We start from the raw sequence: 15263 nt of genomic DNA, 5'->3' as shown, positions 1-15263 counted from the left end.
GGGGGGGGGGGGACAGATCAATTTTGACGAAAGCAAAACAAACGTTGATTTATCATTAATGAAATTGTTCTCTTTCGATAATCTTCTCTATTGAATCAGCTGATTGAAGAAGAACAGCTGATGTATCAGAACAAGATGGCGGATGCTGAAAATAAATCAAGAAATGCATTTTTACAACTAGAAGAAGCTCAGGAGAGTTTTAATCATGATTAAACGATATAAATTTGAGTTCTTGATTGATATACGATTTTTACGTAATTTTAATCTATAGGGTGTCATGTCTGATTTACAACTGTAGCCTTCTAATCATTATCTTAATAACAATGAGGAAGATTTCGTCGTTTACTATCTTTAAAACATGTTGATTTCTGACAATATCTTTCATAGTTTCTCATTCATCTTGAATTGACAAATGTAAGGTAGAAGGGGTATTTTATTATTTTCTACAAAAAAAAAATATCAAGATTTCTGGAAGATAAAGAAAGACGACCTGTTAATCGTTAAAAAGTGATTAATGCGCTCCCGTCAATATTTAAGAATCTGGAAAATGTACACTTTACAGTGTATATCGACTTGAATTAAAAACTTTATTAACAGGCGGAACTATACGAATTGAAATATAAACAAGATAACACGGTAAGTAATTTTTAAACAAAACAGATAAAAAATAGTAAAAAATATCGTAAACTCAAAATTACAAACTTCTTAGGGATATTATTCTTTTATTTGTTGTAGAGAAGTGCCCTTTCCGATGAGATGGAGATGTTGCTTACAGATGTGGAGAGAGCGAATCAGGTAGAAAAAGCAACACAAGAAAATGGACACGACTTTAATCCTTGCGCATTTCTAAGAGACAATTGGATTGTTCATTCATGTTTTAATTTCTCCTTTTCCAAGTTCTGTTACTGCTTTTGGTCTTTTTTCTAAAATGTGATCAGGACAAAATTACCATTTTATTCGTCAATTTGAATTATAGAAGACAAGAAGTGTTTCATGTGAACGAAAATAAATTAAAGAGCAAGTTTGACGTGTCATAGCATAATTTAATCTTAAGCATTTTTATTTGGAACAGAAATTTAATTTTTTTAAATCCCAAACTCTCTAAATCTAAATGTTGTAAGAGGGCTGCAGCAGCTGAGCGTGAAGTATTGACCCTGCAAGAGAGGTTGGAAGGGTTCAGGATAGAGTCCAACAGCGCCGAGGTCGAGTCCGTGGATTCGGTGAATGATAAGGTAGTGTTAACCAAAGGAGTCTTCTTACCTCCAAATTTGTTATTTCCAAGTTGAGAAAATATAAAACATTTTGCCAGAGGTAGATTTGAATGGTAGGTAGATTTAACTGGTTCAACTAGTTCTCCTGTTCCTTTTCTAGCCGACTCAACTTGAACTACTTAAACAAAAATGTTGTGGCATGAAATAAGCCAATTTGAAAAAGAAGTAAATTCAGAATAAAAGTTTTACATACCCAAGAAAGAAAGTTACATTGAGTTTTGTATTGAGATGGTTTTTACTTTTACCTCGATCTGTAATATCCATATTTAATAATTTCATTTATTTGATTAAACTTAACTAAAACTAATCTTGTCCCTTAATAGCCTGACTTCAGACTGAATACAGTTAAAGAAACAATACAAAGTACCAATCAAATTAAGAAAGAATTATTATTTCCAAATGTACAATCTTGTCTAATTGTTTAGGATAGTTGGATACAACTAGCTGCTAAGGAAAGAGAGGTTAGTCAGCTTGTTGAAGACCTACAACGAACTAACAAGACACTGACCGACGTTGAGACCAAATATACAAGTAAGTTCTGAACAGTGTTTAGGATCCATTTAATTTTTATGCGGATCCGGATTCTGGATCCGTCCTGTAAAAAATATATCCAGTGTTCATAATATTTCTTTAAGTTTTGCTTATCTCTTTTGACAAAAACAAATAAAAAAGATATATTTTTTAATACTTGTAAACAAAAGTTACAATCAGCTTGTTTCCCCCGAAAATTTCATAAACTCCGATCACCATGAACCCGGAAAGAGTTGAGTTCTGGGGTCAAACATAATGAATAGCGAGAATTGGATCAACTCAAGGATGTAAGGCAAGGAAAGTTATTTCAGATGTGTACACATCTCTGAGCGCTAATGTAAACACAAGACGGATGTCGAAGCTTGACATGGGATCCATCTTTCACAAAAAAAATCAATGAAATATTCTGATCATAGGAAACTATTATGTGAATTATCAAAATTATCAAAATTTAATGCTTTTAACCTCCTCGGATACTAAACGAACACTGATGCATCTAATATTGTTTACAAATTCCGCCCAGAGAGAACTGGTTTCAATGTACACAGAGTATACACAACCGCAATTGACTTTCCTTGCATTACACCCTTGGATCAACTGCTCCCCCCCTCTCTGCAAATAATTTTTTTCCCTAAAAGGTGTATTTTCGCTGAATTGCGGGAATTAATGAAATATTAGAGTAAAGGTATCAAAGGATAAAAAAACTATTTTTCATTCCTAACCCCCCCCCCCCCCGGGGGGGATTTTTGGGGGGAGGGGGGGGGGGTGAGTGGTTTTTGTCACAATACTCTTAAAATGCATTTGCTTGTGTTTCATGGTGAGAATGGACAAAATAAATATATTCTGATAATCTTTTCATTTACAAACATTTTATCAAATGTAGCTTACATTGATTTATATTGATTTTAATTTATAATTACTTTTCCCGTTCATATATTTATCCTTGAATGGATCCTGTAATCCTGCAATATATTTAGATGTCGTCTTTGTTATAGCGAGCTATTTCGGAAGATAAACATATATTTTATAGCAAAAGCACAAGAAAGCACAACGGTTTCGTGATAATATCTAAATATATAAATAGATTCAAACAGCCATATAGAAAAGATTTAGCGGCACCAGCAGCACGCAAAAACCTTGATTTAGTCTGAGTAGCTTGTTGAAAAATCCTATTTAAAGAGTTTTCAATGAAATAGCGGGTTTTCGGTCGAAATTCTCAACTAAAACATAACATTTGAACAACTTAGAGACTTCTCTCAAAAATGAATGCTTAAGCAGCCAAGCGTTATTTGACATAAATAAGAGGTTTATGGAATTAATTCATTTTGGCTAACCCCACCTTAATACCCAACTGTACCCCCCCCCCCATTTTGTGATTTTTAAAATCATTAACCCCTGAACTCGGACCCCTGATTAGGTAAGGTGAATGAGCTGGAGTGCAGGCTGGGGGTGCTGGAGACAGAGAAAATTGAGCTGCAGGACAGATTAGAGAAACAGAAGGATTATCATCAAATAAAGAAGGTAAATCTAGGCCTTGGAGGCTGAAACTTTCGGTTTTGGTCGCGCTTAGCGACTTCGACTTTACTCGATATACACTACAGAGGGCAAACTTTACTCGATATACACTACAGAGGGCAAACTTTAATTTAAAGTATAATTCCGGGGTCATACACTATAGACAGGGTTACCCACAAATGATGAGACTGTAAAGACGACTTGAAATTTTAAAAATATGACGATTCCAAGGTTAAATTAAGTCTTCTGTCACTGATAAAATCCTGGCTGAATAAATTAATTGGCAAATAAAGACACACTTTTACAGCTGCGGGGAATCATGAAAATATAAGGAAACAGACGATAAAATTTCGTATAGTCGTCTCTGTAGTCTCATCCTTTGTGAGAAACCGAATAAGCGTGTTAATAAGATTTTACATACAAAAGTTTTGACCTCAGTCCTGCAGTTCCCACCGATACAATTTTGTTTATTTAGGATCTTGGAATCTTAAAAACCCTGGAGTTTTCTAACCAAGATAATTCAGTAGAAAAAATGGAGGTAATGTAGATTGTACATATATTATAAAATGTCAATTTAAACGTTATCAGGTTCTATAAATCCATTTAACCTTCATCAGACAAGAAGTTTTCATGTTTTATTATCTTATTAACTCCCTGAATACTAACTCTTTGAAGTGAATACTAATATTATCCCTCTATAGGATATTAGACCCCTAGAAATTCTAATACTGGAGCAGAGTAAGGTTTTATTATCTGTGAACTCCTTGAATACTAATATTGTCCCTCTAGAGGATAATAGACCCCTAGAAATCTAATCTAATATACCCCTAGAAGTTCTAATAATGGAGCAGAGTAAAGTTTTATTATCTGTGAACTCCTTGCATACTAATATTGTTCCTAGAGAGGATAATAGACCCCTAGAAGTTCAAATACTGGAGCAGAGTAACTCTATTATCTGTGAACTCCTTGAATACTAATATTATCTCTCTGTAGGATAATAAACCCCTAGAGGTTCTAATCCTTGAGCGGAGTAAGGTTCTATTATCTGTGAACTCTTTGAATATTAATATTATCTCTCTGTAGGATAATAGACCCCTAGAGGTTCTAATCCTGGAGCGGAGTAAGTTTCTATTATCTAGGAACTCTTTGAATACTAATATTATCTCTTTGTAGGATAATAGACCCCTAGAGGTTCTAATCCTGGAGAGGAGTAAGATTCTATTATCTAGGAACTCTTTGAATATTAATATTATCTCTCTGTAGGATAATAGACCCCTAGAGGTTCTAATCCTGGAGAGGAGTAAGATTCTATTATCTAGGAACTCTTTGAATATTAATATTATCTCTCTGTAGGATAATAGACCCCTAGAGGTTCTAATCCTGGAGCGGAGTAAGGTTCTTCAATCTGAGAATTCAATCCTCAGATTAGACAGGGAAAGAATAGCTCGGGAATTACAGGTAAATTCCCAGGATATACATTAAAGGGAGTGTTCGGGAAAATAAATGGAGTTTTTTATCGAACCAGAATAAAGATTTGATTAGATGTGTACTAAATTTATTTTTATAAGATGTTTCTGTTCAGAGAATTTGAAAAACAGAAACATCGGTTTGAAGTAAAATATTACCAACTCCGTCAACTTTTAACTGTGAATCTTGAGCACTTCCTTTGAAATTTGTTGATTTTTTCTTTCTTGTGAAACTAAAGAAGTATTTTTATATTACATACGGTGGTTGGCGATTATATGAATATAATGAAGACGACTTTTTATTCAAGTTTTAAATGTTAACAAGCTTTTTTCGAATTATACGTTTACAGTTAATTAAAGAGACGCTTTTTTTATTTGACAGCTTCTTTTTGTTTCCATGTTTTTGTGTATCCATGCTGTTTGAAAGCTTGATATAAATCAAAATTGAAATCGAAAGTCATCTTCATTTTATTGATATATTATCCTTTAAATACGGCCTGAGCTGAAAACTTTAGAATGAGATATCCTTAATCCCGATTACTTAATCTGAGTATCCAATGTACACACTTTTGATTTTATTCTTAAACCGTTCTTTCTTGGATATAGTAGAGAAAAAATAAAACCCGCGTTTTTTTGATTTAGAGAGTCCCTCCCGTTTCTGTATATAATCTTAAATGGTGCGCAAAATTTCAAATTTATCGGCTTCATATACGCGACTCTGATTGGTTGGAATTCATACACTTTTCAGGATACCAGTACAAGATTAGGTTAGTCTCGATATTAAGAAAAAGAGAGAATCAAGCAATAATCTCAATATCCACCATTCTAAAGTTTTCAGCTCTGGTGTCTTAGGGGCCTTCTGCACAAAATTTAAACTTTACAAATAAGAAAAAACTTTTGCTTGATAATAAAAGAAAAAATTGTAATATATTAGTTTTACCACCACAATCTTATTTTTTTCTCTTGTTAAGGATTTAAAATCTGAACTTGATGCTCGTAGTGCACAGTGCAGTAAACAGACAGATCTTATAGCACAGCTAGAGGATCATGTAGAACAGTTACAGACAATCAGTACACCGTACAGGTAGTGTACAGACAATCAGAACACCGTCCAGGTAGTGTTCAGACAATCAGAACACCGTACAGGTAGTGTACAGACAATCAGAACACCGTACAGGTAGTGTACAGACAATCAGAACACCGTACAGGTAGTGTACAGACAATCAGTACACCGTACACGTAGTGTACAGACAATCAGTACACCGTACAGGTAGTGTAAAGACAATCAGAACACCGTACAGGTAGTGTACAGACAATCATAACACCATCCAGGTAGTGTACAGACAATCAGAACACCGTGCAGGTAGTGTACAGACAATCGGTACACCGTACAGGTAGTGTACAAACAATCAGTACACCGTACAGGTAGTGTACAGACAATCAGTACACCGTACAGGTAGTGTACAGACAATCAGTACACCGTACAGGTAGTGTACAGACAATCAGTACACCGTAAAGGTAGTGTACAAACATCAGTACACCGTAAAGGTAGTTTACAGACAATCAGTACACCGTACAGATAGTGTACAGCCAATCAGAACATCGTACAGGTAGTGCAAGACAATCAGTACACTGTACAGGAGTGTACAGACAATCGGTACACCGTACAGTTAGTGTACAGATAATCAGTAAACCGTACATATAGTGTACAAACAATCTGTGCACTGTACAGGCAATGTACAGAAGTACATATTACAGATAGTGTAAAGACTAATCTGTAAACTGTATTTACATGTAGGATAATAATGTTTAGGATAGAATACAGAGATTTTATGACAAGGTTCAGCTACATTTTGCCTAGTTCGGTTTTGCCTGTTTGATAAAAAGCGTAGGCATAAAAACATGCTTTTTCGTTACCTAGGCAAAATGTTACTAGGCAAACTTGGAACTAGGCAAATTGTGACTAGGCAAAATGTAGCTGAGCCAAAACTAATGTTTAAGAGAGGAGGCGGAGGGCAGATCCTCGTCTGATATGCTGGCGGAGGTTCTACAGGATTCTGGAGATGAAACTTTCTTTAAAGAATCCAGTCTCAGCCCTGTGCCTGGCACTCCAGGTAAACAGGGTTTCTTCGAACGAGTCCACCCTTCCAGGGAGCGGGGGGGGGGGGGAAAGGAATTTGTTTTCTCCAGTAAATTTAGATTCATTATTTTTTAATTGAAAAGTTTTGATAATATATATAAAGTAGTCAAATTACAATATACTTATTTTTTAGAGGCTGGAACACTCTTGGGTATTGTGCAGGCACAGCGGGAACGATTACGTGCCGCCAACGAGGAACTGGAACTTAATAATGAACAACAGCGTTCCCAACTTCACGCAATCCAGGTAGTTATGATATTTTTATGCAAATATTTTTTACAAAAAATGTTGATTTACAGACGACTGAAAGATCTTTGACTGTGTTTAAGAAAAGAATGCTGAACAATATGGTCTACTTTTTCTGTACATTGGATGTCATGGCAGTTTTGGAATTATCAAATGAATTTAAATGCGATTGAAAGTTTGCATATCTCCGGTCGCTGTCATTTTGAAAGAAAAAAAGCAGACCTCATTTTGGAAATGCCACTTATGGACAATTAGGATTTCGAATGAATGCTGCAACTTATCTCGTTGGAAATATAAATAAAGTTTAAATAATCATTAAAATCTAACATTTTAAAATTTCATTATATTCAGTTTTAATTTTTTATAGTTTATTTAGTCAAATTATTTTGCCAATAATTTTTACAATTTACGTTCATTGATCTTAACGACATAATTGATCTTATTATAATATTATAATATTAGGGAGAACTTCAGCATTTGAAGCAAGACAATATTAAACTTTACGAGAAAATAAGGTAATTTTTAGTCAAGATCTTGATTTTCATCTTATTAGCTTTCACTTTTTATAAACTATTGGCAAATTATTCACTTTTTGATTTGTTCTGACATTTAAAAAATGCAAACGATAAAAAAATTCTTCAATTTTTTTCAGGACAAAGAAGGGGAATGAGCCCCCCCCCCCCCCCCCCCTGTTAATCTGTATTAAACCTAATATTCTCATGTTTGTCTAGATACCTACAATCCTGCTCCGGTATAAAGTCTGGACAATCTACTTTAGTTCCCGGAGAATCCAAATACCATTCCTCGTACGAGCAAAGATTAGGTATACAATATACATTGCATTGTCTTTTCTGTGTGGGCTTCTTCAACACCGCTGAAGCTTCCTTTAGATTTGAGTTTTTCTTTTAGACAAGTTAGGATAGGAAAATGTCCTTTTAGACAAGTTAGGATAGGAAAATGTCCTTTTAGACAAGTTAGGATAGGAAAATGTCCTTCTAAATATGTTCTCGTAACTCGGAACAACTCTTTCGTTTTATGATACATGTTTTTAAAAAAAATGTTTGTATTGTATTACATTTAGTTTGTTTTGTGAAACTTAGTTATTTCTTGAAATGTTTGATCATGCTAAAAGATTGGTAAATCTTAAATCAATTTAGGATTTACAAAATCTTATTTTGGACAAAAATCAATTCTCAATTAATTTAAAATCTTACTAATTTAGCTTTTCAAAGTTAAGACAAATTGAATGTTAATCATTGCATGATTTATTTTTCATTTCAATGACAAATTATATTTTTTTACTTAAGATGAAACATGACAGTTGGTGAATAGTTTTGAATGTCGTCTTCCATACACTGTATTAGTTTTAAAGTTTTTAGTTATAAAGACTTTTAGCAGTTTATTTTGTTAGAAAAATATTATGCTCAAATTTATTCTGCTTTGAAATTAATTTTACTATTATATGACTCCTATATAATATTTTTATCATCGTCTTTCCCATAAAACAACTTAAAAAATTCTGGAAGATGACATTCTAAACTATTTACCAACTGTCATGTTTCGTGGGACACCCTGTACTTAAAGAAATTCTTTCAAAATTAAGAAATAATTAATTAAGCAGGCCTACAGAGTAATTTGGACTTGAATATAGAAAAATAGTTTCCTAACTAAGGTTTTACTTAGATCAAGCATACATTTCAATCAGTTTTTATAAAAGTAACAAGTGAATGTGATTAATTGATTTAACCATCTGCACTGTTTTTATCTGATCGAAATCAGTTGCTCTAGTTTTAAAATAATTTGAATTGATTTTTTCTTTCCAAATTCCTACAGGAAGACCAAGACATGAGTAATTTAAGTTGTTGATGCTATTTTTATTCGGATCTGATAAAGAACACTTTATGTTAAGCATAAGCAATTAACGGAGGTATGGAAAGGTTTGGTTTGGTGTGTGTGTTCAGTCTCCGGAGAGAAAATTTTAATAAAGACGACTTTCAAGAGGAATTGAGAGGATTTGTCATGATTTTGTTGAACAAATATATACGCAAAATAATACCAATGGTTACGCAAAATAATACAAATAGTATAAAATACAAGATAGGAGGTAAGGCCCTACAATGTCCATTCAAAAATTTTTATTGAATCTAAATTCTAAAATTGTAAATAAATTGGAGAAAAAATTGTAACATTTGTTCTGTTTTGTTTTTACTTTATTTAAAAAATTCCAAGTTAGGATTTGGGTTTTACAGTTTCATACTACTCTTTAAGGAAAAACTAAGCTTGAAAACAGCTTTGGAGTTTTGACAGTTTGTTTATTTAGATCCATTTACATCGTTCAACCAGGCGGAGAAACAACGGAAATATGCCCAGCTAACTGTATTTGAAAAGGTTAGTAAATCTTCAATAGAATTATTAATAAACATAATATTTATTAAAAAAATGTTCTTAGCTTATTTAAGAAGATAAAAATAAACATTTTTAATAGAAAAAATTCGAAAGTAAATTATTAAGTATAATTCTGAGAAGCAACGATTATTATCTGTCTTTTATGCCAAATAGTGTTTCCTCCAAGACAATAGTTGGGTCAATCTACGGAACAATCTTAAAATAAAAGTTAACGATGTATGATGACTGAAAGTGTCCAGCCCAAGATTTCCTGGAGAAATTCTGTGCGTTTACATTTTTAAACTTCCATTTTTTCTATTATCTGACGGTTCGATTGTATCAATCAAACGTCAAATCAGGATTTCCTTTTAAATTTTCTTCATGTGAAGTTAAAAACCAAAATCTAATTTATCACACCTAGACAAGCAAATCTGAAACCAAATAAGAATGAAATTTATATAACTTTTTCAGATTATTTTATCATTGGTTCGGTTCATAGCTGGGAACAAAACAGCAAGGTAACAAATTAATTAATAACAAAGCTAAAAAACTGACAATTTTGATCTTTTAAGAACAGACATTACACAACACATTTATAAAAATAAGACCACGCCACTAATGATATAGAAAAAGAAAAATACAAAAGTGTTCCCTTTTATTGCCTGGTCTAGCCACAGCGCAATGCTCTATGCTCTGTTCTATCCAATGCACACGGCCTTGTCTTATCCTTGTTCCAGAGCCTAAATCTAATAATAAATTGCCAAATTTGTCTAATTTTTAGCTGAATATCAGAATCAGATTTAAAAGAAGAAAATAATTCGTGAATATTTTTTCTGTTTAGATTGGCGGTGTTTTTCTATGCTGTTGTACTGCACGGTTTAGTATTTGCAGTATTGTACAAGCTGGCCCTCACGGATTCCTGTAGACACGATATGGCCGCCAGGTGGCATGAAAAGTATTTGGATCATATGCAGGTAAATAATTAGGAAGCAAAATTACTAATAAATTACATAAGAATATTTTCAAATTCAAAATACAAAAGGTTATAAGGGATTACAATGTCATTTGTCAGACACTGATTTGTCAATCTTATTTTATGTAAAACAGGGTTTCCCACAAATCATTAGACTTGAATGGAAACCTTAAAACTTTTTAAATATAACGACCTAAAGATTTGATTTCTTTTCTTCCTTAGATATTGTCTTTAAATGGCTATGAAATGAATTGCTAAATAAAAAATTATTAGAGCTGTAGGGAACCTTTAATGAAAGATACAGGACTGAACAGAAACCGTACAGTCGTCTCAGATGTTTCATCCTTTGTAACCCTGTATAGTGTATATCCAAGATTAAATTGTAACCCTGTATAGTGTATATCCAAGATTAAATTGTAACCCTGTATAGTGTATATCCAAGATTAAATTGTTCTCATAATATGCAAGTGTAGAGAAAATACTTAGAAAATGTTCTTAGAAGGAAGTTTGGAAATGGAAGAAATCCAAAGACATTTCTTACGACTTTTACAGTAAACTAGTTAATTCTGAATACAATAGAAATGATCGTTTTCTAGGAGGTCCATGGAGATGCTGACCACGAAGAAGTTGGTTAAATCGTAGGGCTGAACAGGATACCACAAGGAGGTGGAAGGAATCAAAGTCAAGTTTACAAGACGTCCAACAAGCGGATTCAAATATTTAAATAGCGCAATGTATCACAGTTTACCTACTTCAGTATGCATTTCATTACGTTACACAAAACACATTCGTACAATTATCAACTTTTTTTGTTTTGACCCTCAATTGAACCACAAGATTTATCTTTAAACTGTTTTTTGCTGATGATTGATTGCTGACAAATGTTCGTTCTCTAGCCGGTCTATCGGTCATTACTTTAATTATTTCTTCTTTAGCAATTCTTTTTACCGAATTTCGGGATTTTAATATCTAAAGAACAAAGCATGAACCCCAGGTGGCAATTGAATTAAAGGTTAAAAAGATCTTCATTACTTATAAATGACACTCTTTTGTTACTCTCATTCACATTTGTAGACAGAAACTATTTAAAAAAAGCTTAAAAAACTTCTTGAAAGTAAATTCAACAAGATAACCCTAAATACACTTTGCTAATATCTTATTGGTGGATTGAATCGCACAAAATGATTTATGCGAAATTTCGCAAATTTACCGATTGTAATGCGCAAAATCTAAGTTCAAAATTTCGTACGGCTGAAACACATGTGTTTTAAAATCTCCAATTTCATGTGAGCATATATCTCCAAGGTGTTATTTTTAAAATACAGATGAAACGTGAGGTTGTCTTCACTATATCTTACGTTTACTGTCTTCCAAATAACTTATTTCTATTCACATTATTTTTAAAGAATAATACTTTATGTTCTCCGAGTTCTTGCACTGTGATACAAATAATATTTTCCACTGTTTGTTGTGATATCTATATTTGAAAAAAAACATGTTGTTTACTTTTTATACCTATAATTAGATAATAATGTTAAATTGGACTCAGAGACAGCTTATTGAATTAAACATTGTGAAATCTTAACTAAAAATTGGAGGAAATTCAACCCATGAAGTTTCGTAGAACAATTCAACGAGAAGATAAATGAATTATTTTTAAAAAATATTTTTTAAGTTATGTCTTTTTCTGTCAGTTAATCAGCCTTAAAAGTTTACGATTCAATGAGATGAAAAATTTATTAATTTTAAAATAGTTATACGATTATCTCTTGTTCAAACAATTGACAGAATTAATATAAACTTAACCCTATTCAGAATCAGAATCCAGCCATTATAATTATTATCATTATTTGACTATTATTATGATTATCATTTATTCATATAGCTAATTTACCTTCAATGATTGGATATGCATCATAGAAGATTATAACTAAAAACCTTTGATATTGTGCTTGACATCGTTACAAGCATTGTGTGATAAATATTCAAACGTTTTTTTCTCTAAATATATATTCTTCTTGGTTTATTATGAGTTTTAACTGTATTTTGCATTTGATCAGGATTTTGCATCAGGATTTATAAAATTGTTTTCTATTAGATATGTAAATGTAAGTAACTGGATCAATTAAATTCTGCAGTATGATTCAGAAGAAAGGTCTAACCAAGGACGCCAGCAATCAGGATGAAGAAAACCAAAAAAGTTGGGTTCAATACATGAAATGTTTGCAGAGTTTTTTATGATCAGATCAACATGTTCTGGATAAGTTAAAGTTTAAAGCTTAAAAACTATTTTTGAAAGAGTATAAATGTACATGGTTACTCAGTGAGGTTGAGACTTCAAATACCATTACAAGATTTATTTAATCGTATTCCTTTCTCCAAATGGTTCCATGATCTGCAAACTTTATATTACTTTTTAAAAAGAAAAATATGGATATCCAGTTCATACTTGAGCAGGCAAAGCTTTCAATTTACTGTTGTGAATGTGACATGGCACTCAATCAATGAAGACTGAAGATTCACTTGAAATTAGGCTAACAGCAGCAGCAGTCCCTTCAATCATTAAAATTCTTTGAAATTATGGGATTCCATATAAATTAGGCTAACAGCTGCAGCAGTCCCTTCAATCATTAAAATTCTTTGCAATTATGGGATTCCATATAAATTTGTCAGAGATGACAGAGAGTGTGATAAAAACAGGCTTTTATAGCTGAAAATTTTAAATCTCATTAGCCGAACAGCAGCAGTCCCTTCAATCATTAAAATTCTTTGCAATTATGGGATTCCATATAAATTTGTCAGAGATGACAGAGAGTGTGATAAAAACAGGCTTTTATACCTGAAAATCTTAAAATGTCATTTTAACCTAAATGCTAAAATCTGTTGAATGTTTCTAAAACTCTGGCCAACTCCAAGAACAGAGAATCAATCTTGGTTTCCAACTCTTAAGATTTGAAGGAAACTCCATCTATTAATCAAAATGCTCCTGTTCTACAGATTTTGATTGATTGAGATGAAGTTATTTTTTATTCACATTCAGATCAAATGGGTCAGCACGAAAAGTTGTTTCTAGTGAGGTAAATGTACATCGTTGCCCGTGGAATTTCAAAAATAGCCCAAAACTGAATTAAACGACCTCCTGCGTCGAAATGTTTAAACTAAGGAATAAGACGTTTATTCTGAAGTGCAGTGGTAGGCGATTTTACCAAAATAATATAAAATAAGAAATCATCTTCATTGTATTGAATTAATCGTCTACTGCTATATTACTTTTTTTGTAAACATCTCTCTGAATTTTACGGGTCAGCTAAAGGTAACAATTAAACATACACTGCAGTAATCATAGCACACACAGACAGTTACATTTGGAATAGAACCCAAGCCAGAGGTATAATTATCTAATATATTATCATGAAGGTTTTAAGAACCCTCCCCCCCCCCCTCCTATGAGCAATTTATTTGTTTTATAAATATGAATTCAAGTTGTTCAAACGAAATTTACAAAAACGTGAGTATTCTCAAAACGCTACAATATTAAAAATGAAAAAAATAGCGATAAAACATTTTAACAACAGTATTTTGATTAACTCTCAGACTTCTATCCTTATTATTTAAAAGTTGTACGTTTTGTGAGACACCCTGTTTAGCCTTATACTCTTCAAGGTTCAACGCACCCGGTTTTTCTCCTCTTAGTTTGCGAGAGAAGCAATTCTGATCACTCACTGTGCTCCGCAACAAAAACTTGCAACTTGCAAAAACATTGCGAATCTATCGTGCACCAGGCAGGCCTCTCATTGGCTAGGCCTGGTCATGTGACTCGCGGCCAATCAAGTTTTTTGCGGCGTGCTGTTTTTCTTCAAATTATTCATCGACTTGCGAAAGAGAGAAAGAGAGAGGATTGAAAAATGTATTTTACTTATGCTTAGGGCAATCATATTTGCAAACCAGAACTATTGATTTAGTAGATCATAGAAATCCTTGAACTATGCAAAATGGACAGGATCTTTATTACGAAATTCGCCAAATGTATAGTGGTCATGTCTAACAAAAGTAAATTGTCCGCAAGATTGAAATTTTAAATGTTTTCAATCATTTTATAAGAACTATCGAGAAGAACCATGTTTTGAATCTCTCATATATTTTACAATTGTTAATCTCTACTTCTTGCCATTTTTTTTGTCTCTGTTATTTTTGATTCTACCCTCTTTATTATTATCACTTTATCATTGATAAATGCTGTGTTTTCTTCTAGAAGAAAAAGAAAACGTTTGGGTTTAATTGTTTAAAATGAAATAATGAGAATTGTATTAGTCTGTGGGTAGGGGTTTTCCGTCAGAAAAGGGTCTTCAACAAAATAAGAAGATCATAAAGTATTCATTAGTATGTGTGTTTAAAATAGGCCACCGCTGGCATAAGAATAATATTACAGTAATAGGGATGAGTGTCCGCTTAAAATGGGACTCCGATGAAATAAGCAGAATCCTATGCATAGTAAACTCGGTTTGGTATCTCACTAAATTGGAATTGGTCTCCGATTGTTCTCCGATAGCAAAAACTTCTTGGACTAAAAAGAATTCCACGTTGTACATACATATATTTTATACCCTAAACTCTGTAACAATAAACATGCGATTTTCGGCGGGGAGGGAGGGGGAGTAATTTTTGCAGAACTGCAGTGCCTGGAAAAGGGAGGGGAGAAATTACGCTCATAAATAGGTTGGGTTAGCTTGGAGTGG

At 32.9% G+C, this 15263-nt stretch overlaps 1 protein-coding gene across 1 annotated transcript in view; it reads left to right on the top strand.

Moving 5' to 3' along the window:
- The window catches only part of LOC111710459 (protein CASP), a 15146-nt gene extending 3733 nt beyond the window's left edge, over positions 1-11413 (top strand). Inside the window, exons 7-23 of the mRNA XM_023484555.1 lie at positions 100-192; positions 598-636; positions 736-795; positions 1122-1232; positions 1697-1802; positions 3220-3323; positions 3793-3855; positions 4671-4775; positions 5755-5867; positions 6785-6897; positions 7057-7169; positions 7632-7684; positions 7901-7992; positions 9490-9557; positions 10026-10072; positions 10396-10528; positions 11124-11413. Coding sequence (XP_023340323.1) covers positions 100-192; positions 598-636; positions 736-795; positions 1122-1232; positions 1697-1802; positions 3220-3323; positions 3793-3855; positions 4671-4775; positions 5755-5867; positions 6785-6897; positions 7057-7169; positions 7632-7684; positions 7901-7992; positions 9490-9557; positions 10026-10072; positions 10396-10528; positions 11124-11162 — 1452 coding nt within the window. The 3' untranslated portion in view covers positions 11163-11413. The remainder of the gene's footprint in view (positions 1-99; positions 193-597; positions 637-735; positions 796-1121; positions 1233-1696; positions 1803-3219; positions 3324-3792; positions 3856-4670; positions 4776-5754; positions 5868-6784; positions 6898-7056; positions 7170-7631; positions 7685-7900; positions 7993-9489; positions 9558-10025; positions 10073-10395; positions 10529-11123) is intronic.
- Positions 11414-15263: the final 3850 nt, after the last annotated feature.

Source organism: Eurytemora carolleeae, unplaced genomic scaffold (assembly GCF_000591075.1).
Source record: "Eurytemora carolleeae unplaced genomic scaffold, Eaff_2.0 scaffold124, whole genome shotgun sequence".
Taxonomy (NCBI): domain Eukaryota; kingdom Metazoa; phylum Arthropoda; class Copepoda; order Calanoida; family Temoridae; genus Eurytemora; species Eurytemora carolleeae.
The sequence above is the reverse complement of the archived record's forward strand: the minus strand, read 5'-3'. Positions and strand labels throughout refer to the sequence as shown.